Source organism: Aricia agestis, chromosome 14 (assembly GCF_905147365.1).
Source record: "Aricia agestis chromosome 14, ilAriAges1.1, whole genome shotgun sequence".
NCBI classification, from domain to species: Eukaryota; Metazoa; Arthropoda; class Insecta; order Lepidoptera; family Lycaenidae; genus Aricia; species Aricia agestis.
Genome location: NC_056419.1, coordinates 2396855 through 2422714, shown reverse-complemented (window position 1 = coordinate 2422714; position 25860 = coordinate 2396855). Strand labels below are relative to the sequence as shown.

Sequence of the window (25860 nt, the reverse complement as noted above, 5' to 3'; positions counted from 1 at the left end):
ACTTGTCCACTATAATAAATTAGATTTAGAAGAACATAATATTATACATAATATAATAATATAATGTCCAATTTTATAGCTAGTGAAGGTAATTTCAATGATGTTTTGTATTAAAAGTGCAAGATAATGTCAGCTCCATCATCTAAACCTCTGGATATGTTTACGAGTACAATGGAGATTGTATTCGTAAACATATTTATTGGCGTTAAAATTACTTCCAGTCACTTAACCATCGACAATCCAAATGTTTGTTTCGTAACGTACAATAGTCGTAACTTGTAGTCAAATATTTCGAAACTTACTCTAGGGTCACTTAATTATAAAAATCTTCATAATATACAACATGTAACTTTATTTATTAAGAAGGTTACGTCGTCTTAATAGAAATCTCTATCAAAATGGCCCCAAAAACCATTACGTTTGGTATTTTACTCATAATTGACACGATTTTCGTCTCGAGTCTCGACATTTCGTCTTATATTGAACTTATAAATTATATTATGTATGTAAAACTTACCTGAGGCACAGAATATATATTAGTTGTCCTGAGGTTATATAGATTTTTTTTTATTATCAGTTTTTTTTAATATTCAGCATAAAATTTAACGATCGCAGTTAATGTACAGTTAGGTAATAAAGTAATAAGTATTATCAAACACAAAAGCGGATAGATAACACTACAGGAAAATGGCCAATATAACTTCCGACTGGCCGCACAACTTGTATGAAACTTGTCTACAAATTTACCTCTACACGCTCAAACCACTGAACAGATTTCAATGAAATTTGGTATGGTATACCTTAAATGCAGGGGAAGAACGAAGGATAGTTTATAACCCGGAAGTGTGCGTTTTCCGCAAAAAAAATCTAGTACTTAACTTCCTACTGCCCGCACAAGTAGTATGAAACTTTTTTGTTTATAAATAACTGGACGTCGGGAAGGACTATACTGGTGGAAGTAGTCCTGTATAGAATGTGACAGGTGCTTATGGCATACTGGCGAAGAATCCAGCACCTGTAAGCTTCGACAGAACCTACTTATAAAAAGTCCGTTTCACGTTAGGGAATGTAAAGATAGAACTCTATAGTAATATTTAATCATTATTGTAGGGAATTTAAAATGATGAAAATGTGTCTTACACTGCCATTATATACTTTAGTAATCTCTAATAATATTTGGAAATTATTGTGCTTATTTTTTTTTTATGAAATAAGGGGGCAAACGAGCAAACGGGTCACCTGATGGAAAGCAACTTCCGTCGCCCATGGTTACTCGCAGCATCAGAAGAGCTGCAAGTGCGTTGCCGGCCTTTTAAGAGGGAATAGGGTAATAGGGGAGGATAGGGAAGGGAAGGGAATAGTTGAGGGTAGGGAAGGGAATAGGGTAAGGGTTAGGGGATTGGGCCTCCGGTAAACTCACTCACTCGGCGTGAAACAGCGCAAGCGCTGTTTCACGCCGGTTTTCTGTGAGAACGTGGTATTTATCCGGTCGAGCCGGCCCATTCGTGCCGAAGCATGGCTCTCCCACGTATTATATATAATAGAAATATCAATAATATAAAAATAAAAGGTAATGTTTCACCACTTCCTGATAAATTAGTGTCGGATAGGCTATCCACAACTTATTTGACAGATTCTCCATACTCTATCTGTTAAGTTAAGTGGTGGATAGCATATCCGGCACTTATCAGAAAGTGATAAAACAGGCCCATAGTCTTCTGTTTGTTCTTGTTATGGAGAAACGTATTTTAAAATTTAGGACAACACTACGACGTATCTTTGACAGAATAATCTTCATACAAAAAAGTTACGTAACATGTATAATTATTATCAATTTTAAACCACAAATTGGCTACTTTTACTGCCCTTATTAATAATATTATATTTGTCCATGAATTATGAATCTATATATATAAAACTCAAAGGTGACTGACTGACATGGTGATCTATCAACGCACAGCCCAAACCACTGGACGGATCGGGCTGAATTTTTGCATGCAGGTAGATGTTATGACGTAGGCATCCGCTAAGAAAGGATTTTGATAAATTCCAACACCAAGGGATTAAAATAGGGGATGAAAGTTTGTATATAATAATACTTCTTAACGCGAGCGAAGCCGCGGGCAAAAGCTCGTATAATATAAACACTTATAGTCATGGTGGCAATCATATTAGTTATACATTGCCCTACGTCCACCACGTTGGGCTTAAAAGTATTCCAAAATGTTAAATAAGGCTTAAAAATAATAATCCATAATGCTAAATAGGGCTTTGGAATCCTTAACCGTGGGAGTTGGCCCCGGGCGATGATGGGAGTTTCGGGATGCCTGCCCCAAGTATAATTTATGGGTGCTTCTAAATAATCACTTTGTAATGCAGCCATGGTAATTTTGAATTTGATTTGTGATAATACTCGGTTTTTAATACAAACCTTATAATAAGTATTAGTGTATTATAATACGTCTTATAAGGTTTGTAAATCTAATAAGTATATAAAATTCTCGTGTCACAATGTTAGGCCGCGTACTTCTCCGAAACAGCTTTACTGATTTTAATCAAATTTTATATGCATATTCAGTGGGTCTGAGAATCGGCTACTGGGTACTTTTTATTACATATTTATGGCAAAGAAACGTTTGCCGGGACAGCTAGTTATTAATATTATAAAGCGGAAGAGTTTGTTAGTTTGTTTGTTTGTTTGTTTGAACGCGCTAATCTCAGGAACCACTGGTCCGATTTCAAAAATTTTTTCAGTATTAGATAGCCCATTTATCGAGGAAGGCTATAGGCTATATTTTATCACGCTAATACTAATAGGAGCGAAGAAATAGAGGAAAGTGTGGAAAAAACGGGAGGAAATTATTTGAAGGCGCTTATTTGAACTCGCTAATCTCAGGAACTACTGGTCCGATTTGAAAAATTCTTTCAATTTTAGATAGCCTATTTATCGAGGAAGACTAATAGGAGTGAAGAAATAGAGGAAAGTGTGGAAAAAACGGGAGAAATTATTTGAAATGGCTTATTTGAACGCGTTAATCTCAGGAACTACTGGTCCGATTTGAAAAATAATTTCAGTGTTAGATAGCCTATTTATCGAGAAAGGCTATAAGCTATATTTTATTACGTGAAGACTAATGAGAGCGAAGAAATGGAGAAAAATGTGAAAAAATTTGGGGAAATTATTTGAGAGGGCTTATTTGAACGCGCTAATCTCAGGAACTACTGGTCCGATTTGAAAAATTCTTTCAGTGTTAGATAGCCCATTTATCGAGAAAGGCTATAGGCTATATTTTATCATGCTCAGACTAAAGGAAGGATCATAGGCTATTTTTTGTGGACTAATTTGTCTGAGAAATATCTAATTTACGCGGGTGAAGCTGCGCGGAACGTTATATTTCGCGTGGTCCCGACATCACGCGTAAACGGCTGGACCCATTTTGCTGAAATTCGGTATAAAGATACTTTGTGTCCCGAAAAAATATGTTCTTTTTCGGGACACAAAGTAGGATACATTTTGTCCCGGAAAAATTACTGTTTACTGTACAATATACGAATTTTGATGGAATTTAGTATGGCAATACTTTCAGTCTCGGGAAAGGACAAGGGATACTTTTTACTCCGGAATATATACGGTTCCCGCACAATAAACTTATATGATTCTCGCCTAAACTATTTAATCTATTTTCATTTTGATGAAATTTGGCATGGAGATTGGAGATACCTTCGAACAGGAAAATAAGGATACTAATTTGAATCTGGGACAAGGAATGTTTTTTGTCCCGGAAAAACGTGCCGTTCCCACACAATATACTTTCTGATTTGCGCGTAAGCGACTCAATCGATGTACGGGAACAGCTATAAAGTCCACGCGGACGAAGTCGCGGGCAACAGCTAGTATAAAGATATTTGCTCAGATGATGTACTGTTTGTCGTACGTTTTGGCAGAAAAATAATATTATCTCTAATACCAAAATATAATATTTAGAGATACAGTTTAATCTATTATTTGTTTTTATACACGTATAATGCTTTAGGGTTTGTACAAGTCCTCTATATAGAGTTCAATATAATTAATAAAAGTAGCGGCACTGTAAGAATCACTTTTTTTATCTTTGTATTGGCAAATTTGAAGTTGAAGAGCTTGCCAAAATCGCAAAAAAAGAGAGCTGAACTCTATATTATTTTAAATAAAAGACTCATACACCCCTAAACAACGCACAAAACATAAATGTCGAATGTCCGCAAAACACCAATGCACAACATTTAATGCACAACATAGTGTCATACATATCCTATCCTGCGTTTTAAAATGTTCGGTGTATTGCCCAAACAATTTTTATGCTTCTATTGTGTTAAACCAGACCAATGTAAGTAATATAATGATTCTGACGTAAATGATGATTATGATTATTATGCAAAAATCTACTCGTGTCAGAGAAGTGTTGCGTTAAGAAAGTTTTATATTTTCCACATAAATTCTTTTAATATTTACATGTGAAGTCATACTTTATAGTCATACATAATTTGGAATGTGTTTTAATTTTTTTTTTAATCGTAATTTTTTAAAATTCGTAACAGTTCTACTATTTCACTATCATTTATTATGTTACATGAATAGCATTTACATGTTATACAACTAGCTGTAGTTTGGGACTTATGCGCCAAAGAAAATCACACGGAACCGTACATTTTCGCGCCGTTCTCTACATGATTATAATATTTGTACTGTATATTACCAGCAACTTTAGCGCACCAAAATTCCGAAACCGTTTGGTTCAAAGTCCAAAATTTTTCGTTTAAAAATATCCTATGTCCCTTCCTAAAGTACCTTAGATACCCCATTTTATTCATAAAGCTTAGGCCAAACCTACGCGACCAGGCGACTGCGAAGCGGAGCGTCAAGTTGTCAAATGTGTGTTTTGTAATATGTTACGCTCAAGGACCGAAATCGCTCAATGAGCGAAAAAATAGCTCACAACGCGTTGTAGTCACAGTGAAACAGCCACGATGCGAAATTCGCGTCGTGGCTCTAATGAAAACGGCCACGACGCGTTCTGGCAATCACAAAAAGACCATAACGCGAAATTCGTGTCGTAGCTGATATATGCTATTCGTTTTTCTTGATTTGTTCTTGATTGATTAATCGTCCATAGGTATGGAAGATATTTGAATTGCCATTTACCACACGTACTACAAAATATTTTTTCTTTTATTGAATCAGTTCATAACGTGTCTATCATTATTATTTATAAAATATCCACAGTTCCATAATATCCGTACTAATATTATTCTTAATATTATCCGTAATCATATGTCTGGCGCAACGAAGTTGCGGGCATCAACTAGTAGTATCATATTTAAATTAAGTATATAAATAAAAAAAAACTATTTTTTGTAATTTATTAGGATCAGATTACCTTATATTAAAAAAAAACAACAACGTTGCGCCAGACAGACAGACAGTAATAATATTAGCACGGATATTATGGAAGTATGGATATTTTCAAATAATAATGAAAAACACGTTAAGCAATGATTTAGTAAAAGAACAAAATATTTTGTAGTACGCGTGGTAATTCAAATATAATCTTCCATACCTATGGACGATTAATCAATCAAGAACAAATCAAGAAAAACGAATAGCATATCAGCCACAACACGAATTTCGCGTTATGGTCTTTTTGTGATTGCCAGAACGCGTCGTGGCCGTTTTCATTAGAGCCACGACGCGAATTTTGCGTCGTGGCTTTTTCACTGTGACCACAACGCGTTGTGAGCTATTTTTTCGCTCACTGAGCGATTTCGGTCTTTGAGCGTAACATCATGTAACATATAATAAAAAAACACATTTGACAACTTGACGCTCCGCTTCGCAGTCGCCTGGTCGCGTAGGTTTGGCCTAAGCAGTGTCTATTGTGGCCTAAGCTTAAATCAGTATGAGTATTGTCTGTCAGTTACCGCGTAAATCGATTTACGCGGTAACTGACAGACAAAATATAATCTTTCGCATTTATATTAATATTATGTACTAAGCAAGGATGCGGTAACAGACAGACTATTAATTAATACTCTTTCGCATTTTAAATATTATTACGTATTAGCAAGGGTATGTAATACATAGATATGCATATTCTTTTATATCAAGTTACATTGTCTTCGTCGCGCGTCGTGGGAAGTCAAAGCCACAAAGCACTTTGCAGTGATTCCCTGAATTATTAGGGGAAGCCGTACGGGACTCGGTGTTGTGTTACCTTATACGTCTGGATTTTAAAGGGAATTGGCGTTTGTATGGTGTTTTTATTTTTTTTATTTTTTATTAGTGTATTATTAATTATATAAAACTTGTTTACTTGATAGAATTAACATACTTAGGCATCTACTGCTAAAATTCTTTCATAATTTTAATTCTCCTGTTAACACACTTGAATTTTTATTAAACACTAATATTATAGCGATTAAACTACAACAAAAAGTATAATTTGTAGTTTATTCATCAAAACCACTATCTAATCATAATAATATTACACACTGCTTGCATATACATTCCAGTGGTGCGTCAGGTTAATGTGACCGTGTTGTACTGTATATGTTTTAAATTGTAATTTTCCATCTTTTTAGTAAAAGATGGCCTCGTGCGAGTTTCTTACGCCGGTTCTTCTCGCCGGGTTAGTTCCCGAACCGGTGGTAGGCACCGTAGTATCGACGTTCGGTAAAGTTTTTGTAAAAAAATTACTCCGAATAAAAATATTTTTGATTTTGATTTTGATTTTGACACTAATCAATTATAGTTAACATGATGATATTTGCGCCTGGATAAAACTATATAGCAATACCATACAGGTTTTATCGTATCGAACATACGCGAAAACAGTTAGGGGTTTGGAGTTAAAAACACTTTTAGGAATATATAAACCTTAATTAGCCAGAAACCTAGCCGAGACGTCACAATTAACATTGAATTGACATGATCCGACCAAATGACGTTGGTCTGTCAACTGCCTAGGAATTAATTTCCTCGATGGTACCTCAAAATTTTGTTATTATTATGACATTTATAACTTATACATATTGAGAACGATACCATTCTTCAGAAATTTCTTTATGAATACTTCGAACATAAAAACTTATTCAGTATCAATAGTTAAAATGGCAAGTTATTACCTTTTACACAACACATACGAACATTCACTATTACATAAAGGATGATAGGAATATGACAGGTATTGACTATGAGATGACTATGTGATGACGACTAGTTAGCATTCATGTGTGGATACTTGAGATCCGTGACATTATAATATCTCATTGTTTAAAATAACAACTTTCGCTTAGAAATAGTCTTATTGTTGCTTTATGAAGAAACACTAGTTTCTTACATCCTACCACCAGTGCCGTAAATAGGGCGGTGCCACCGGTGCCCAGGCACAGGGCGTAGACTCTGGGGGGGCGCAAGAATGGCCAGACCAGGCAGACCCTTATTTTTTTGAATTGCTCCCGATAAATACTTCCCGCTGCCCCAGAGATGTTTTCCAATGTAGAAAAATAATATCCACAGCCGAACATATAACTTTCTCCTTTTTGGAAGTCAGTTAAAAAACAAGGGTGCTGTTATATAAGCTCGCACAGGGCGCAAAAAAGGCTATTTACGGCACTGCCTACCACTAGTAACTATAGCATCTAAGAAACTCCTCTAACCGCAAGACATTTAATTATGATTAACCTAAAATTTAATGAAGAGTTTGACAGCTAATGTATGGGGCTTATGTCAACATTTTGAATTTTTAAGTAATTAATGTTCCACTCTGAGTGCGGCAGAAAGTCTTGGATTACATAATATTAAGTAGGTTATAAATAATTATAATAATATAATATTTTTCAATGTCAACCATTCAATAATACTTTCTAGGCATGTGTTAAGTTAACAAAAATGTGTTAGTAGGGATTTCTACTGATTTTAAAAATACTAATATACTTAATGATAATAATTATAGACGAGAGACGAATAAACCTTGAAAGCATAGAAACTGAAATGTCTTCTGCTTCCGACTGCAGTCCCATGGTAGGTCTCATAACAATTATTTACATTTAACTGTCAAATTAATTCACAACGACTCTACATTTAACTAATTTGGCGTTAAAACTAAGTTTAACATTCCTACCATTCCACCGTTCACTAGTATTGAATGTAAGTATGTCAAATAATAATATTATGGTGTCCGACCATAGCTTCAGTTTATACGGAGTTTTGACCACTCAGATCGCTTATAAAGAGAATAGCACTTTGTTTATGATTTTGAGAAGTTGATTCCTAGGCAGATGGGATGGGAGACCTACGTAGTTTGGTCGCGTTCCGTCAAACCCAGCCGACATAATCACAATTAACATTTTTTTTTTAATGAAATAAGGGGGCAAACGAGCAACCGGGTCACCTGATGGAAAGCAACTTTCGTCGCCCATGGACACTCGCAGCATCAGAAGAGCTGCAGGTGCGTTGCCGTCCTTTTAAGAGGAAATAGGGTAATAGGGGAGGGTAGGGATGGGAAGGGAAGGGAATAGGGAAGGGAAGGGAATAGGGAAGGGTAGGGAAGGGAATAGGGTAGGGGATTGGGCCTTCGGTAAACGCACTCACTCGGCGAAACACAGCGCAAGCACTGCTTCACGCCGGTTTTCTGTGAGAACGTGGTATTTCTCCGGTCGAGCCGGCCCATTCGTGCCGAAGCATGGCTCTCCCACGTATAAATTGACATGATCCTACCAAATGACGTTGGTCTGTAGACTGCCTAGGAATCAATTTCCTCGAGAGTACTTTTATATTACGGAGGCTGCGTCGAAACCGTATCCCAATTCCCAGCATATAAATTGTAGATAAAAATATTTAAAGCTGATCAACGTTCATTGATATTCAAGATCTAAGCACTGACCTGATCATTGGTCGCCCTGGCCACATCTCGCCTCAGCTGTATGATCACCCGCTCCTTCGATTTTATTTCCTCCAGCTGCAACAGACAACATTTGGGTAAGTATATATTTTCGCATTTTAAGTCTGAACGCCATTAATGGCTGTAGCCATTAGGTTTGATTGGGTTTGTACTAAGAACACAACAACCGAACTTGATTTCGCGCTAATCTCAGAAACTACTCGTCCGATTTGAAAAAAATATTCTGTGTTAGATAGCCCATTGATCGAGGAAGGCTATAGGCTATATTATATCACGCTAAGACTTATAGGAGCGCGTTCAAATAAGCCCTTTCATATAATTTCCCCCGTTTTTTCCACATTTTCCTGTATTTCTTCGCTCCTATTAGTCTAAGCGTAATTAAATATAGCCTATAGCCTTCTTAGATAAATGGGCTATCCAACAGTAAAAGAATTTTTCAAATCGGACCAGTACTTCCTGAGATTAGCGCGTTCATACAAATAAACAAACAAACTCTGCAGAATTATAATATTATAGTATAGATGTTCCGCGCGGCTTCGCTTGCGTAATTTAGGAATTTCACGCAACCGTACATTTTTCCGCCAAAAATAGCCTATGTTCCTTCACGTGGTCTATTCTTCATGTTTGCCAATTAACATAAAAATTGCTCCAGTAGTTCTTAAGATAATAAGCAATTTCATATAATTTCCCCCGTTTTTTCCACATTTTCCTCTATTTCTTTCAGGCTATATTTTATTACGCTTAGACTAATAGGAGCGAAGAAATAGAGGAAAATGTGGAAAAAACGGGGGAAATTATATGAAATTGCTTATTATCTTAAGAACTACTGGAGTTTATGAAATCATTGACCTATAAGGTCAATGATTTCATAAACGATGGCACACCTTGGGAGTAGGATGGCTTCTTGCAAGGCTACTTCTTCATTATTATAGGACTTACAATTATGTATGTGGATATTGTATATAATATTTAGTTACAAAATTGTAAACTTTATTTTAAAAGATTAATTTTTTTCTCACTTTTTTTGGTAAAAAAGTGGGCCCCGTGCGAGTTTCTTACGCCGGTTCTTCTCGCCGGGTTAGTTACCACCGGGTGAGCATCATGTAGGACATTCTGAAAACATTTATTTTAAATTTATTCGGAAATAAAACAATTTTGATTTTCGATTTTTTGTGATCTACTATGCTAACGCGGACGAAGTCGCGGGCAACAGCTAGTATTACAATAAAATACATAAGTACATGTCGAATTGATAACCCCCTTTTTTGCGGGGGATGGCCGATGGGGTCCCATCCGCAAGTATGTGGGTCTCTGCTGCGTCCGAAGATGGTGGTGGACGCAGCCCCTACCCACTAATGACTAAAGGTAGCCTTTCGAAGCAAGCGTCTGTCAGTGACGCCGCGACTGTAATACATGGTTCGGTGTCGAGCATAGCGACACTATACGAGGAGTCCGTATTTGTGACAGGTGTGGCGCGGGCGTCACTGAGGCTATAGAGTATAGACGTCGCTTCGAAAGTCCACCTTAAAAACTCGGCGGTACTCCCCTATGCGCCTTGGCGGGCCGCGGGATCACGTGAGCCTACACCCGGCATTATACGTGGGAGAGCCATGCTTCGGCACGAATGGGCCGGCTCGACCGGAGAAATACCACGTTCTCACAGAAAACCGGCGTGAAACAGCGCTTGCGCTGTGTTTCGCCGAGTGAGTGAGTTTACCGGAGGCCCAATCCCCTACCCTATTCTCTTCCCTATTCCCTTCCCTACCCTCCCCTATTACCTTATTCCCTCTTAAAAGGCCGGCAACGCACTTGCAGCTCTACTGATGCTGCGAGTGTCCATGGGCGACGGAAGTTGCTTTCCATCAGGTGACCCGTTTGCTCGTTTGCCCCCATATTTCATTTAAAAAAACCCACGACTCCGCCGGCGAGCGTCTGCTGCTGCGTAGGCTCTTCTCTGCGGGGGATTTGTGGCCCCTCAAGTCCAAGCAGAGGTCCCAAGGGTCTTGCATGACCCATTTATGACTTGCGTTGCGATGCACGGGAGTACGTTGTGCATCACGATTCACGACCAACTCGGGACGGGAGGAAATACCTACCAGTTTGTGACACTGCGCCCGCGCATCCCGCCGCGCTGCCTCTTCCAGCGCTGCGTGTTTGGCCACCTGCGCTCGCAGCTCGGCGGCGCGGGCGCACTCCGCCGCCTGTGCGACCTGGAATAAAAAAAAATTATACTCCTTTGACGGTCGTTTTAAGCTTTTTAAGGATAATTAGAATTATGGCATTAAAAAAAGTATATTTTTATTTCTACTGAAACACTATTTAATTGATTTCTCTGAAACTGTGCCAATAAGTAACAACTATAACTACAAATACTTAAATATAATGCATTTAAGACTATTGAGTAGATGAGCAAGCTAATTTAACAAGATAAAAAATTGAATCTTCGTAACATAACACAGCCCACAGGCGACCGGAGGCCTACCACGACCTTTTCTAAAACTATCATGTTTCCAGAACACTGTATTGTAAGATTACAATAACATTACTTTAGGTAATGATCAAAATAAATAAGATTATTAAGAGTTGAGGAATTAATGATCTATGTAATATGTATCTCTAATAAACCATATTTTAAACGGATGTGCATTAGCATAATTTTTGTACGTCTGTTGCACTTCTAAGAAAATATTTCTCAGAAGTTTAACCGCATAACGGTCAATTATTATAGCAATTATAACTTTTGTTATTCTATCATTAGCGACTTCGTTATCGGATCGTTTAACGAACGAATCAGCGTATTGCGAAAACACAATTAAACCATGCCAATGTTTTCTTTGCACTGATAATTGACGGGCTTTTACATACAATTCCGCTGTCCGGTAATGATGACACGCCTCTGACCTTTACCCCATCAGTCTTATGCAGTCCTGGTACCCGTTAGGACGAAATTGCCAAAAAAGTTTCCTACTGAAAAATATTCTTCAAGAAAGGACCTGCCTTTCTTCTCAAAGGGGATTTACCATCTAGTGTCTTATGACCGAAAAATGTTGAAAAATATAGCCATAATTGCAATCTTCTTGATTAATCAAACCCATTGCATTGATGAATCAAGTCCCCTTTATCAAGAGATTGAGCAGTACCACAATGAAACGAACACAAAGGCGGAATTCGCCTATCAAGTCGTGGATAAAATATTCAACGCTTTCCAGCAGTGGTTCTTCACGATCACTTTCTGTGATTTCACATACTTCGAAAACAGGATATTAAGGTATACCGAGACTTATGGCTACGGGTACCCAGTGATGCTTCTAAACGGATGCCCAGATACGAATAACTCAAAATCCAAACCTAAGATCGATACACATGGACAGACGGCATACTTGGTGACATCAGATGAATTAACCATCGATGGAAGTGAACAAGCGTTGATGGCTTTGGCCAGTACTGGGGTATTCAAACCGAGATCAGCAGTGATATTCGTTATAAACTCCCCAGTTTCCGATGACAGCTATTTCTACTACGCAATGAAGAATCACTTTCAATTGCTATGGAGCGTGAGTATTACCAATTCTGTTCTAGTTCTCTGGTCGGGAAGTTTAAAAATGTTCACTTACAACCCTTTCTGCGACGAAATCAGAGACATAACGCACGTCAAGAATGTAACAAAGTTTCTTCTTCATCAGTACCATAATTTGTACGGTTACCCTTTACGTTTGAGCGTCTTCCGAAAACCTTATATATCGGATGACCCAGAGCCAGTTGGGTGTAATTCTAGGCTTGTGATGACAGTCATGAAGCAGCTCAATGCAACTTGCAAACCCTTGAAACCAAGAGATGACAGCACAGTTGGAGATTTGCTAGAAAACGGTACAGCTACGGGAGTCACTAAAGATCTTATGGACGGATATACTGATATGGAACTGAGTTCTAGAATACTCAAAACAACCTACTATGGCTACATTGACACCACTTACCCCCTGATACAAGATGAACTCTGCTTCTTGACAAAGAAATCTATAAAACAATCTACGTTTACCACGACTCTGAAACTAATATCTAAAAATATGCTAATCCTCTTCATATTTAATGTAGTTTTTCTAATCGTTATTAGCGTCGTTGTTTACAAAATGGAGTCTAAAATATGGAAGGAGAATAGACCAGCAGAAGAGACAATTTTAGACGTGGTGAGATGTTTGATAAGACAAACTGTAGACGTAAAATTTATCGGACCAGTGTTTAGATGTGTCTCGCTGATGATCATGATTTACTCGCTGATTGTGGATTGCGCAATTGATGTGAGTTCTTTTATAACCTAAGACTAATTATTAAATATGTCTAGATACATCATGTTTCAAACTCTATTTTTTGTTACAGGGTATCATAACATCGGCCATTTCATACCCAAGATACAAACCAGACATCGATACTTTAGCGAAACTGCTCAAAACCAATGTGACCTTCGGTGTGCATAATCGCGACTTCTTGCTTTTCAATAAAAGTCTCATTCCTGAGTACTACGAACAATTTAAGGACCGCGTCGAAATAGTGAATGATGATAAAATAAAACAAATACTGGATAAACGGGATTTCGGATACGCGATATTGTTGAGAAAAACCGATGCAGACTACATAGCGCGTAAGCCCAGTAATATTGTCCGGGGAAGGCCAATATACCACACAGTCCAGGACTGTCCTGTCCCATGCTCTATAGTCTATGGGCTAAAGTACGGAAGCCCTTATTTACCCAGACTAAACTATCTCCTGCATCATCTTAACCAAGGAGGCATCCTGCAATACTGGTCTCTTACAGACGAATTCACTCCGCGTAACGTTAAAACGAAAGAGCTAACAAAAGATAAGAAAGCCTTAAGCACGGATAATCTTAAAGAATTCTTCATAGTTTGGATTGTTGGTTTAGCAACAAGCACTGGTATTTTTTTCTCAGAGTTCATTGTATATGCTGCCAGAAGAAACAATCAAAGCCCTGTAGAATTTCTTTTAGAAAAGTACCGTAAGGTAGTTGGAAAAGCGAGCTCTGTGCTGGGCAAAAATAAGGTGGCATTCAAGGAAAAACGCAGTGTTCTGAGAGAGAAACTTAAAAGCTTACTTCGTAGAAAGAAGAAAAGTGAACTTAAAGAAAATGAACCTAAATTGTACGAATACTGTGACTAAGTTAAGTATCTCTAGTATGCTCAAACCTTAGCAAACTCTGATTAAAACTAAGGTTTGTTCTACTAGCATCAGATAGACCATACAACCAATGCATTTTAGGTGAGTACTTCTAAATGATAATGCAAAGAATTTTACATTAACAGCTTAAATTAAAAATAAAGCTACTAACCTTGAGCTTTTCTTGTAAACCCTTGTTAGCCGCTTTTAAAGACTGTATCTCTGTCGCCAATCGTTTGAGTTCCACCAGCTTGTTACTACCTAGTTCCTCTGGCTTCTCTATTCTTGGCGTCCTCAGCTGTTTCTCTAGCAGATCCTCTTTCTTCTTGAACTCAGTCTTTAAATTTCGAATAGCGCTGTCGTGGCGGGCTTTGAGCGCTCGAACTTCACTCCGCTCGGAGTCGAGCGCCTTCTTCAAGGTCGCGTTTTCAAGCCGCAGTCGTTCGACGAGACCTTTCATTTTGTTGAGGAAGGTGTCGTCGACCAGGCGCTTGTGGTCGTCGGCGGGGCTGGAGGTCGGAGTGTCAGGAGACGCCATGTCGTCCCCGACTCGTATGTTCGGGAGGTCACAACGTCTGCGGTCTTTCGCCTTCACCTGATGTAAGGCGGCCTCTGTGAATTGCTGCTTGATGGATTCTGAAAAGTAAAATGATTTGTTTTAGCAATTTATTGGTGGTATTCTACGAATAATAAAACTGATGCATATTGGTAATGGCGCATAATATATTGCATAACTTCACGTTTTGCTGCCGCATATTGTTATACTAGACGCTGGGTTTATCGGAATTTTGGAAACTGTCTGTCCTTCTACGCTACGTAAGAATAACATAATTATCCTTTTTAAAATAATATGTAATTTCATTGATAATTATTATTTATCCACAAAAATAATCTGTCACTTTGCCCTCAAAATCTGCCACTATTTCCACATTTCTACCATGAAATATGCAGCTTATACGCGTTTGCCAGATAAACATAATATTATCTTGCACATAATCCACCTGTCATAACATAAACATAGCGAAGAGCACAAAACGAATTAGCTCAGCGGAGGACGCGCCAATTTAGCTTATTAGAGAATTGAGCTCAACTCCGACCTGAATCATACAGTCTGTATGTCTGTGGACTGATATATTATATCGGACGATACGGTTCATACACACAATGGAGACCAAGCCCTGTTTCTTGTATACTAATGGCCAAAGATAAGATATTGAAAGCTATTATTGATAGGATTCTGAAGCTCTAGTAACTTAAACAGCAATATATTTTAATGCACAAAACTATTTAAATATGAAGATGTAATGGTTTTAGGAGAATAATTTGATTCCCTGATAGAACTTTAATGTATTAGGATTTAGGAGACGAGAAGATCTTGTACTAGAACAACAGTATTTTGGAAACTATGTAAAATCATATATATTATGTAAAGGGGCTTTATAAGACAAGGTTAATCTAGAAGAGCCCAAAAAATTTACATAATTTTCTAAACGAAGGAGCACATTACATAATATATTAACAATTAACAATCTTTTAGACGTGGGAGAGCCATGCTTCGGCACTAATGGGCCGGCTCGACCGGAGAAATACCACGTTCTCACAGAAAACCGGCGTAAAACAGCGCTTGCGCTGTGTTTCGCCGAGTGAGTGTGTTTACCGGAGGCCTAATCCCCTACCCTATTCTCTTCCCTACCCTCTCCTATTCCCTTCCCTTCCCATCCCTACCGTCCCCTATTCTCTCTTAAAAGGCCGGCAATGCACCTGCAGCTCTTCTGATGCTGTGAACTAAATTGTAATCGCTTTTTTAAACAGTTACATCGCTCTACTTGTTTAAACTGTTACACAATTTTTTCTAACTTTAAAAACCGGCTAAGTACGAGTTGGACTCGCCCATGAAGGGTTTCGTAGCATCAATAAGGTTTATTTCTATGAAATTAAAAAGTTTTCGATTTATTTTTAAATATTTCAGTTGATTTAATGAAAGTTAAATTAAGGTTTTTATGACGTACTTATAAAAAAACTACTTGCTAGATCTCGTTCAAACCATAATATATTTTTTAGACTTATCATATTTAGAAGTTAGAGGGAGAGGGGACACACATTTTACCAATTTGGATGAGATCTCTCGCAAACTATTCAGGTTAGAAAAAAATGATATTACAACCTCAATATGATTTTTAAAGACCTATCCATATTTTTTAATAATTTTTCCATTTTTGTATCAAAATCTTAATGCGGTTTACATCTACTTGCCAAGTTTCAATTGTATAGCTAGAAAACAGACACACAGACAGATAGACATGACGAATCTATAAGGGTTCCGTTTTTTGTTATTTGGCTATGGAACCCTAAAAAGAGGAGAAATGTCTAATGTTCGACAAAAAATGTATTTTTTTTAATTAAGTGCATTATGGCCACCCCACGTAAAGAAAGTATTATTGATTTACGAGCACGTGTGCTAGGCAACAGAGAAAAACGTAAACAAACGGACGAAAATATTACGGTCACTCACCCCTCACTTGTCTACACATCGAAATCCTAGAACACTAACCAGATCCCTTTGTTGCCCAATTTTAAAATGTTTTTCTGCCTAAAAACTCAGGAAATTGTGTGCCGTGGCAACTATTATCTATTCTGTGGCCGTGCATACGAACTACGAGGTATATTTAAAAAAAAAACTTCTGAATACAAGGACACATAAATGTGTAATGAGTCAAAATTTTATTTGGCCCTATACAACCACGAAGTGGGGCCATTTTATTTGACCATTCGGTATGCGATTATCTAATTATGTGATGGCATATGGTACTAACAAAATTTTTAAACAAAACTCAACTGTGTTTCGATTTGGGTGCCAAAGAGCTAAATTGACCTAACTAAAAAGTGAATTTAGGTTCCTAAATAACACTGAAGAAATTAATAATACTAGACTATCATAAACATAGATTATCATAATTATTATCATAGACTATAATAGTAAAGACTATCAGAATAGACTAGAAATAGCGTTTAGTACTAACACTAATGACTAAGATAGGTACTAACTCATTGTAGAAGATACACCACACTCTTATTCAAACAAGAAGTTGGAAAAATACTTAACTAATAGAACTGCCTGATAGTTTTTACCACAATTTTATGTAAATCACGTGCATTAAACTATGTTTTAACTTTTAATGCTGCTATATTATGTAAGAGTAAAGACACTTGTACTTTTAACAAAGAGCAAAAATATACTGCATTCGTGTTTATCTGGAAAATGAGTGTGTGTGTTTGTTATTAGCACAATTTTAGGCACGTATGTGATTTAATATCTAGACGACCTAGTACCTTCCTATCTTATGAATTGTGAACGTGTATAAAAAAAAATTGTACTAAATGCGAGCATACTTCAAGTTCATACGCAAAGAAACTAGTTTATCGTGATGAAGCCATAAAGTTAATATTTAAAGGTACTTATATTAACTTTATGGATGAACCTAATCTTATACAGTGTGTAACAAAAATAAGTGATAATACTTTAGGGTGTGTGCGTGTTCCTTGTAGAGAGTTCACTGTGAAAGTAGCAGCTCTGAAAGACGAAACATTTTTTTCACTTTTGTATGGGCAAGGGTCCGAGCGTCACGAGTTTCCCCATACAAAAGTGAAAAAAAATGTTGGTCTTTCAGCGCTGCTACTTTCACAGTGAACTCTATACAAGGAACACGTACACACCCTAAAGTATTATCACTTATTTTTGTTACACCCTGTATATAAAAATGGATTTTCAAATGTGTTAGTCGCGCTAAAACTCGGAAACGGCTGAACGGATTGGGCTGATTTTAGTCTTAAAATATTCGTAGAAGTCGGAAGGTTTTAAAGTGATACGAAGTTCACCGGAACAGCTAGTACATAATAATTATTGTTTCTGGAATGAAAGTATAATATGCCCTTTCTCGGGACTCAAAAATCAAAGTACCTATGATTATTATTGTTATTCCTCATCACGTTTAAAAGCCACAGTACCGATTTTGATAAAATTTTCTATGAACTTTCAGACCTGGGAAAAGACTTACAGTTTAGTTTTGGATACAATCTAGTTCTTTTCACAGAAAAACGAATGAAGTTGTCGGCAACATCTAGAAGCTGGTTATAACCATTTGTTTGAAGGCATTCGTTTTAATTACAAAAAGTACATTTTGTACTCGTACATCAAAGTTGCTCGTATTGTTCTATTTCGAAATTGGAACAGTCCCGGGATAAAATGCTATCCCGGATGACGGAATAAGATCAATAGGTTAGTTTCAAATTAGAATTCAGATCATAAAGTTGCCACGCGTGAAAAACATCAATTACTTTATAGCCAACTGTATTGCGATGAGATAAGAGATGTAAAGAAAGATAATTATTAAATACCCAAGTACCTAGACGTTTATTTTGAGGCTGGTGCTTTCAAATTCGAGACATAAAGAAGACAGAGAGTACTTATAAAAAGGATAATATTGATACGTCGTTGCAAATAATACAGGGATTATGAATTATGATTCCGTTAAGACGTATGCTTCTTGATTCTTATGATGTGGGCAATATGGCGGGGCCTCCAGTCTTCACTTTTAACGTCCAAAACGCAAAAATAAACATTACTGTCGCCGCCGTCGGGTGATTGACTTTTGTCTTGAATAAAACGATCATTAGCAATCCGAGAGTGCCGACAGAAGAGAAAATAAAAGTGAACTGGCAAAATCGTTCGCTTCGCACCTTTTTTTACCCGGCGGATAGGGGACAACGGCCGGGGTCTGTGAGGCTCCTCGTAGCAAATATATTATATTCTCTGCTCGTAGGATGTACCCACTAAAACCCCATGGTACTCCACTACCCGCTCGGGCAAAGTTCCGGGCACGATCAACCCACCGGCCACCGCAACTCTACCAGCGGTAGTCCGCGTCTCGCAGACTCATCAGAGTGTGCAGGCTTTTCTAGGCGACCCCGCGAACTGGCCTAGAAAACCCCACTTTGGGACTCGGTGCAATGGGCCTTATGGGCGGCGGTGTCCCCACACTAAAATCCCGACTCCCGAGTATCCCAGGCAGAGTCGTGCCTGCCTGTGAGACAGATCCTGTCCAGCCAAGCCATCCTGCCGAAGCTTGACCTAACCGCGTTCAACGCACGCAACGCAAATTTCATTTTGCGTCGATGTCGTGTCGTTTTTAAACGCGCTAAAAAAAGTATAAATGTCCCGGGTGAAATTAGTTCCATTTTTAAACGTTCGCCTTGTTGACGGAGCTCGTGACCTTCGCGGACTAATCCACATGGCATGGCGCCAACCGGCCGAATTTCACGGAAGGTGTTACCTACACCGCATATGCGTCACCCTTGAATGTGAGCTGAAAATTTGTTAAGTATAACAGGAGAAAAGAGTGTGTATTTTCATTGAATATGGATTGAAAGTACTGGTTGATTTTGCCTCAAAACTCTATCGGTACACCGATAGAGTTTTGAGGCAAAGTGTGCAATTTTTGGGAAACACTGTTTTGTACGCAAACACATGCTGCTAAGAGAAAAACTCTAAATGTTGTTTTTACAATGTTGTTGTTATGTAAATAAAGTCAGGTAGAGATATTTGGAAATATAGGTATCAGGCAAATGATAAAATATGACATTAGAACTGCTATATTACGACTTACGACAATTTACACACTATCCAACAATATCCACAATCTACATTCTACATTCACCATCCGCATCAGATGTTTCACATCAAAACATTGTCTGTTTACTCATACGCCAGTACTGCCATTTCAACATCTGCTGAAATCATGGAGACTGGAGAGCATAATATTATTATTATTCTTCTCTATTTGCGACCAATGACAAATAGCCAAACGTAATGTTTTAATTTAGAAGTGAGAAAGCACCTTGAGCGTCTTGTGACATCAATGTTGAATGTACAGTTGTGGACAGGTAAATCATAATTATTATTATTATGTTTCATCGGGCAGTTTTTCATAAGTTCTAGATCTAAAATTGAGTTTAAAACATAGTACGTTACTATGTTTTAAAACAAAACGATTTGTCATAAAGTTTAACCTCTAATAATATACAGGGAGTCACAAAACTGAAAGTGATAATACCAAATAATACTTTAGGGTATGTATGAGTCCCGTGTAGAGAGTTCACTGTAAAAGTAGCAGCGCTGAAAGAGCAATTTTTTTTTCACTTTTGTATGGGAAAACTCGTGTCGCTCGGGCGCTTGCCCAAATGCCCATACAAATCACCAAAAAAAACTATACAGGTGCTAGCTAGGGCATCCTTCCAAAGAACCATTGGTAAACAGCGTCACAAACTGGTGTATTAGACCAACATTTCAGACTACATTACTTATTTGATGAACCAATGAGAATTTTCAACAAAATCAATATGAAACAGGGGTGCCAAGGCGTTTAGGTGTTCGTGTTAGACTGTAGACATACTGTTTCAAACACGCAACGTCTAACTTTTGCACTAATCAAAATACCATCTAACCGATTGTACCCTATTTATGGATGTTAGTTAGAAGTTTGCTTGTTTCGGGTAATTGGTAGAGCTGGTTATACTTATATATAGGTATATACATTACTAGCTGTCCCGGCAAACGTTTCTTTGCCATATAAAGTATTTCGCCCGTATTATTTCATTGAAGTGACTAAATAAGTATGTCGCCATGGCAACGTCCATCGCTATCCCGTCGCACAAACAATGGTCGCCGTCAGTCTCGAGTTGTAATAATTTACTATTATTTATTAAACAAATGCACTCATCAATATAAAAAAGTACCCAGTAGCTGATTCTCAGACCCACTGAATATGCATATAAAATTTGGTTAAAATCAGTAAAGCCGTTTCGGAGGAGTACACGGCCTAACATTGTGACACGAGAATTTATACATATATAAGATTATACCTAAGTATATACCTTATTAGTTGTACGTATGTTTAAAGAGAAAAACCCTTGAAATGCCTTGAATCGGGCGATCGCACAGTGCATACGCAAACTCAAATAAGTATTAATTACGAGTATTTAGTTCAAACGCATTTACTGAAGAATAAAGATGCGATGTTAAAATTTTTAGTGATATTCTAGTACAGTGAGTAAGTTTTAAAACTGAAAGAATAGGACTTTTGTAAATATTTCTTTGAATGTTTCTAAAAGTAAAAGCTCCACGTACCTAGTTAGGTAGAGTTGTCTGAAATCTAGATTAAGGTAGAGATGTAGGTCAAATCTACTTGTCAGTAGATTTGACCTACATCATTGTAGTGTAATTTTGGTCAATATCTCCTATAATATTTACAGAAATTTATAGAAATGTATTAAAAGTAGACTATGTGTGTGGGCAGGGCTGTAGCTAGCGTCAAATTTGAGGTAGGGCAGCGTCGGTTACAGGTAGGGCGGAAGCAAAAAAAATCGGTCAAGTGCGAGTTGGAGTCGTGCACGAAGGGTTTCGTACCGTTATAGATAAAAAATAGGCCAAAATTGTGTTTTTTGTAATTGAGCCCCCTTTAAATATAAATGTTATTTTAATTGTATTATTAATTAATTAAGTGATTTCGCAAAAATGTCCAGTGCCTACTGTTGCCATTAATATCAATATGCAGCAAAAAAGGCCAAAAAACACGAATCCTTAAATATTGATTTTATTTTGTTTTAGTATTTGTTGTTTTGACTTATCTCTAGGTCAAGGATGTATTCAATTCATTCAATATAGTTATTCTTAGATACTTAAAACAGATTATGTATTTCTGGTGCCGCTATAACAACAAATACTAAAAACAAAATAAATTAAATATTTAAGGAGGGCTCCCATACAACAAACGTGATTTTTCTAACATTTTTTGCTTAACTATCAATGATGACAAAAGGTAGGCACTTGAAATTTTCACAAAGGCCTTAATAATATATGTAATTTAATAAATAATAATAAAAGTAAAAAAAAAAATTAAGGGTTAGGTATAGGTAGGTAGGTCCCATACTATTTTTGCTCTATAACGGTACGTGCGCGGTATAACCCTTCGTGCGCGGGTCCGACTCGCACTTGGCCGATTATTGGTATTTTTAAGGTAGGGCATTGTGATTTTAAGGTAGGGCATTGCCCCACTATGCCCCCCCCTAGCTACGGCCCTGTGTGTGGGGGAGCAAAATAGAGCCCACTGGTAAAGTTTTCTTCTAACCTGCGTGAAGAAAGCAATTAAATATTCCATCAGATTCCATATTATGATTCTAAAATTGTATATTTCCCCAATAGGAAATACTGACAAAGATCAATTTCCATGACTGTAGAATCGATAGAAAGGTTCCTCATAACCGTCGCGCCGAGCCGCAGACAAACTTGGGGAAATCCTGGATTTTGTTGGGGACTTTTATTGATTTATACGTAGCTTACACATCGCTTAAAAGTATTTTCAGTTCAGACATGGTTAAGAGTTCAAAGATGTAGTTTAATTATATTATAGAATAACTACGAGTAAAAGTAAACATTAAAAAGGGAAATTTAATAGCGCGATCCGTTGCTAATGGATTTTTATTTTGTTTTTAAGAGTAAAGTGTTAATAAAATCATAGATAAACTCTTTTATTTTAGTCTAGTCGGTTTGTTTACTAGTGCTGGCTTGCCAAATGCTCTTGCCAGCAAGTGTTAACGAACTTCTGCCATTCACGATAATATTTACTAGCTCCCGCTGAAAGATGATCTTGACATGTACTTGAAAGTGGACAGAGACTCGAATATAGACCAGATAAATTAGTTAGACTTTGGAGGTTAGAAAACATTATAAGTAACGCATTATAAAATTCGAGCTGACCCGGCAAACATTGTTTTGCCATATAAATTATTTCTAGTAAGTATCAATATAAAAAGTAGATAAAAAGTAAAAACATATTCTCAGGCCTAACGAATGTAAGTAGGTACATACAAAATTTCATTAAATCGGTTGAGCCATTTTGGAGGAGTTCGCGCACAAACACTTGGACACGAGAATTTTATATATTAGATACATATTCATACAATAAATAATAATTAAAATTAAATTTCGATGTGAAATAGTTAGGTACATAAATTTATTCGTCGGATTTTTACTTTTGAGGCTTAGGTACCGCCTTTTTTCAGGTTTCAGAGAGCGCTTTATTTTATACATGAGGTACATAATTAAACTACACATTTGGTACACACATAATATAAAGTGTTATAGTGACTTTTAAGTGGTTAATTTGTCAATATAACACGACCATTGTGTCCTTCGAAAAGAAACAGCTGGATATAGGATAGCATTCCTAGAAAATCCATAAAACAATAATACCTTGATGACAAAAATCCTTTCGATTAAAAAAGCACACACGATTCACGACCGCACTTAGTTTCCCGATTGTCTAAGGATTTTTACTACGATGCAAATGCCAGGATTTTATTGACATAAAAAAAATATTTTGGCGGGAAACAGGCGGACCGCGCGGAGTAGACGTCGAGACTGCGTTTCAGTGGGCGGCATACGCCCAGCAACTAAATATACGCTCGCGTCATGCGGTAATGAAATATTTCAACCATGTCCCAATTTCTTTATAAAATTCTAACACCCGTCCATTTTGGTCTAAATGCCGTAGAGTTAGATGAAGAACACCTGTCTTGTAGTCGCTTAATATAATAATTATCAACTAGCATACTTAAATATAGAAGGAAATAAAACAATGCTGATTTTGTACCTACTTAAAACAACAGACGATTATTATGATTAGAGTGTAGAACATTAGTTCTGTAAAAAAAATTAATACCTAAAGCAGGTACGGTTCAAATATCTTGAGACTCTATGTCATAGACTCTATGACATAGAGTAACAGCTCTATGTGAAGAAAACATTACGGCCACGGCGCATCTATGTTAAGTATCGCATATTTTCAGCAAAGTTTAAGTCCAGCGTACCTAAGACCAAAGTTGTAATTCGTAACCTAAACGTATGTCAGGCGCGGTCTGAAGGGGGGGGTCACAGGGTACATGAGCCAAACGAGCGTAATTTTGTCAGCGTAAATTATCTTTTCATACAAATCATGACTCACAAAATTACGCTCGCGTGAATCTAACTGGACTTTTGTATGAAACTAAATGCAGCAGAATTCTGCCGAACCGAAATTCTGCGACTCACAACTCACAAATTACGCTCGTTTGGCTTCGCCCTTAAGGTTAGCCTAACCATTTTTACTGTGGCCTAACGTTATAGTCATTACTTTAGTTTGAAATACTTAGAGCCGCTATCCATCTTAGATCTATATTCTATCAGGAGCCTTGGGTCCAAACATGATGCATTAGGTTTCTGTACTTAACGTCAGCTGATGACTGCTTGCTGATCTAAGTATTTCATAAAAAAGAACCATCGTGCAAAGATTATGATTAGAAAAATGTACGGCTCCTGGACACCCATGACCTGCGCGAATATACGAATTTCAGCAAGTCAAACTAATACGAGTAGTATGGGAGCCCTAGAACAATTTCTTTTATTATTATCAAGCTAATTTTTTGTGAGTAGCTTCATTTTGATAAGACGAACAACATTTTAATTTGCGAAAAATCTCGAAACAGGTAGCTAACAGAGATAGAAAGGATTTCATACTTTGAACTGATGAAACTTTTTAATCGGGACTTAACGCGACTTGTAAAGTCCCGATTAAAAAGTTTCATTATAATGCAACGCGAAAGTTTAAAATGTTATTTTGAACTGATGGTCCTAAAATATGGACTGTTTTATTTGTAGGACAATGTTACTCTTAAATAATATAACTATTAATCTATCAATATACAGGGTGCAATGAAATCTTCCTGCCAAATTTTGATATGTTGATCCTTGTTAAAAATAAAAATTCACGAATTTTTTCTTTTATAGTCACTCAGTACTAAAATGTTGAGAAATAGCTTCCGAAAGTTATCCTAAAAACTCTACAATTAATGGACACGATGCGTCGGCCGCGCGTGAGTCGTGACATACCCCCGCGCGCGCGCCACCGTTCTGCAACGATTTTAAATGGGATAAAATATGTCATTGAAAAAAAATAACACCCAATTTTTTTTGGTTAAATTAAATTGGCTGGAAAAAATTTGGCAGGGCCTGTAGACAAGTGGCAAAGCGCTAACGCTAGCGCTACAAAATGTATGCGATTTGACATAAGTCATCGCTTCGCTAGCGAATACTAACAAAAATTTAACAAAGTGATAATACTAATGTCAAATCCATACATTTTGTAGCGCTAGCGCTAGCGTTAGCGTTAGCGTTTTGCCACTTGTCTACAGGGGCTTGAAGGTTTAATTGCACCCTGTATGTAAAAAATCGGCCAAGTGCGAGTCAAACTCGTGCATGAAATGTTCCGTACCGTTATAGAGCAAAAATTGGCCAAAAATTGTCTTTTTTGTATGGAACCCTTAAATTTGTAACTTATTTAATAAGTTATAGAGCAAAAATTGGCCAAAAATTGTCTTTTTTGTATGGAACCCTTAAATTTGTAACTTATTTAAATATTATCATTAATTAATAAAGTACATACACATTTATTATATTTTAGGCCTTAATGAAAATTTCAAGTGCCTACCTGTTGCCATTATTGATATCGAGCAAAAAAGGGCAAAAAAATATGGGTGGTTTAATTTTAAAGGAATAATTTTGATTTATGAATTATTATGATGGAAGATTAAAATTGAATGCCTTAGCTTTTCTTCAAAAGCAGGAAAGGAATCACAATCTTAAGTTATTCGCAATCGAAGT

General features: G+C 37.1%; 2 protein-coding genes across 3 annotated transcripts in view; one reads left to right on the top strand and one right to left on the bottom strand.

Annotated features, from left to right (window-relative positions):
* The window catches only part of LOC121733836 (myosin-8-like), a 141066-nt gene extending 117464 nt beyond the window's left edge, over positions 1-23602 (bottom strand). For both annotated transcript variants that reach the window (XM_042124213.1, XM_042124214.1), the window contains exons 1-4: positions 23416-23602; positions 14281-14744; positions 11036-11149; positions 8922-8996 (exon numbers count right to left, since the gene is read on the bottom strand). In XM_042124213.1, the coding sequence (XP_041980147.1) occupies positions 8922-8996; positions 11036-11149; positions 14281-14646 (555 nt within the window). In that variant the 5' untranslated portion in view covers positions 14647-14744; positions 23416-23602. The remainder of the gene's footprint in view (positions 1-8921; positions 8997-11035; positions 11150-14280; positions 14745-23415) is intronic.
* LOC121733837 lies at positions 11984-14317 on the top strand. The gene is made up of 2 exons (XM_042124216.1): positions 11984-13234; positions 13314-14317. Exons 1-2 carry the CDS (start codon positions 11984-11986, stop codon positions 14109-14111), a joined length of 2049 nt encoding a protein of 682 aa, XP_041980150.1. The 3' UTR covers positions 14112-14317.
* Positions 23603-25860: the final 2258 nt, after the last annotated feature.

Bases quoted from the DNA above. Each gene is read 5' to 3' on its own strand.
- LOC121733837 (XM_042124216.1), top strand. From the start codon at position 11,984: ATGTTGAAAAATATAGCCATAATTGCAATCTTCTTGATTAATCAAACC. The intron at 13,235-13,313 runs GTGAGTTCTTTT...TTTTTGTTACAG, and splicing joins TTGTGGATTGCGCAATTGAT to GGTATCATAACATCGGCCAT.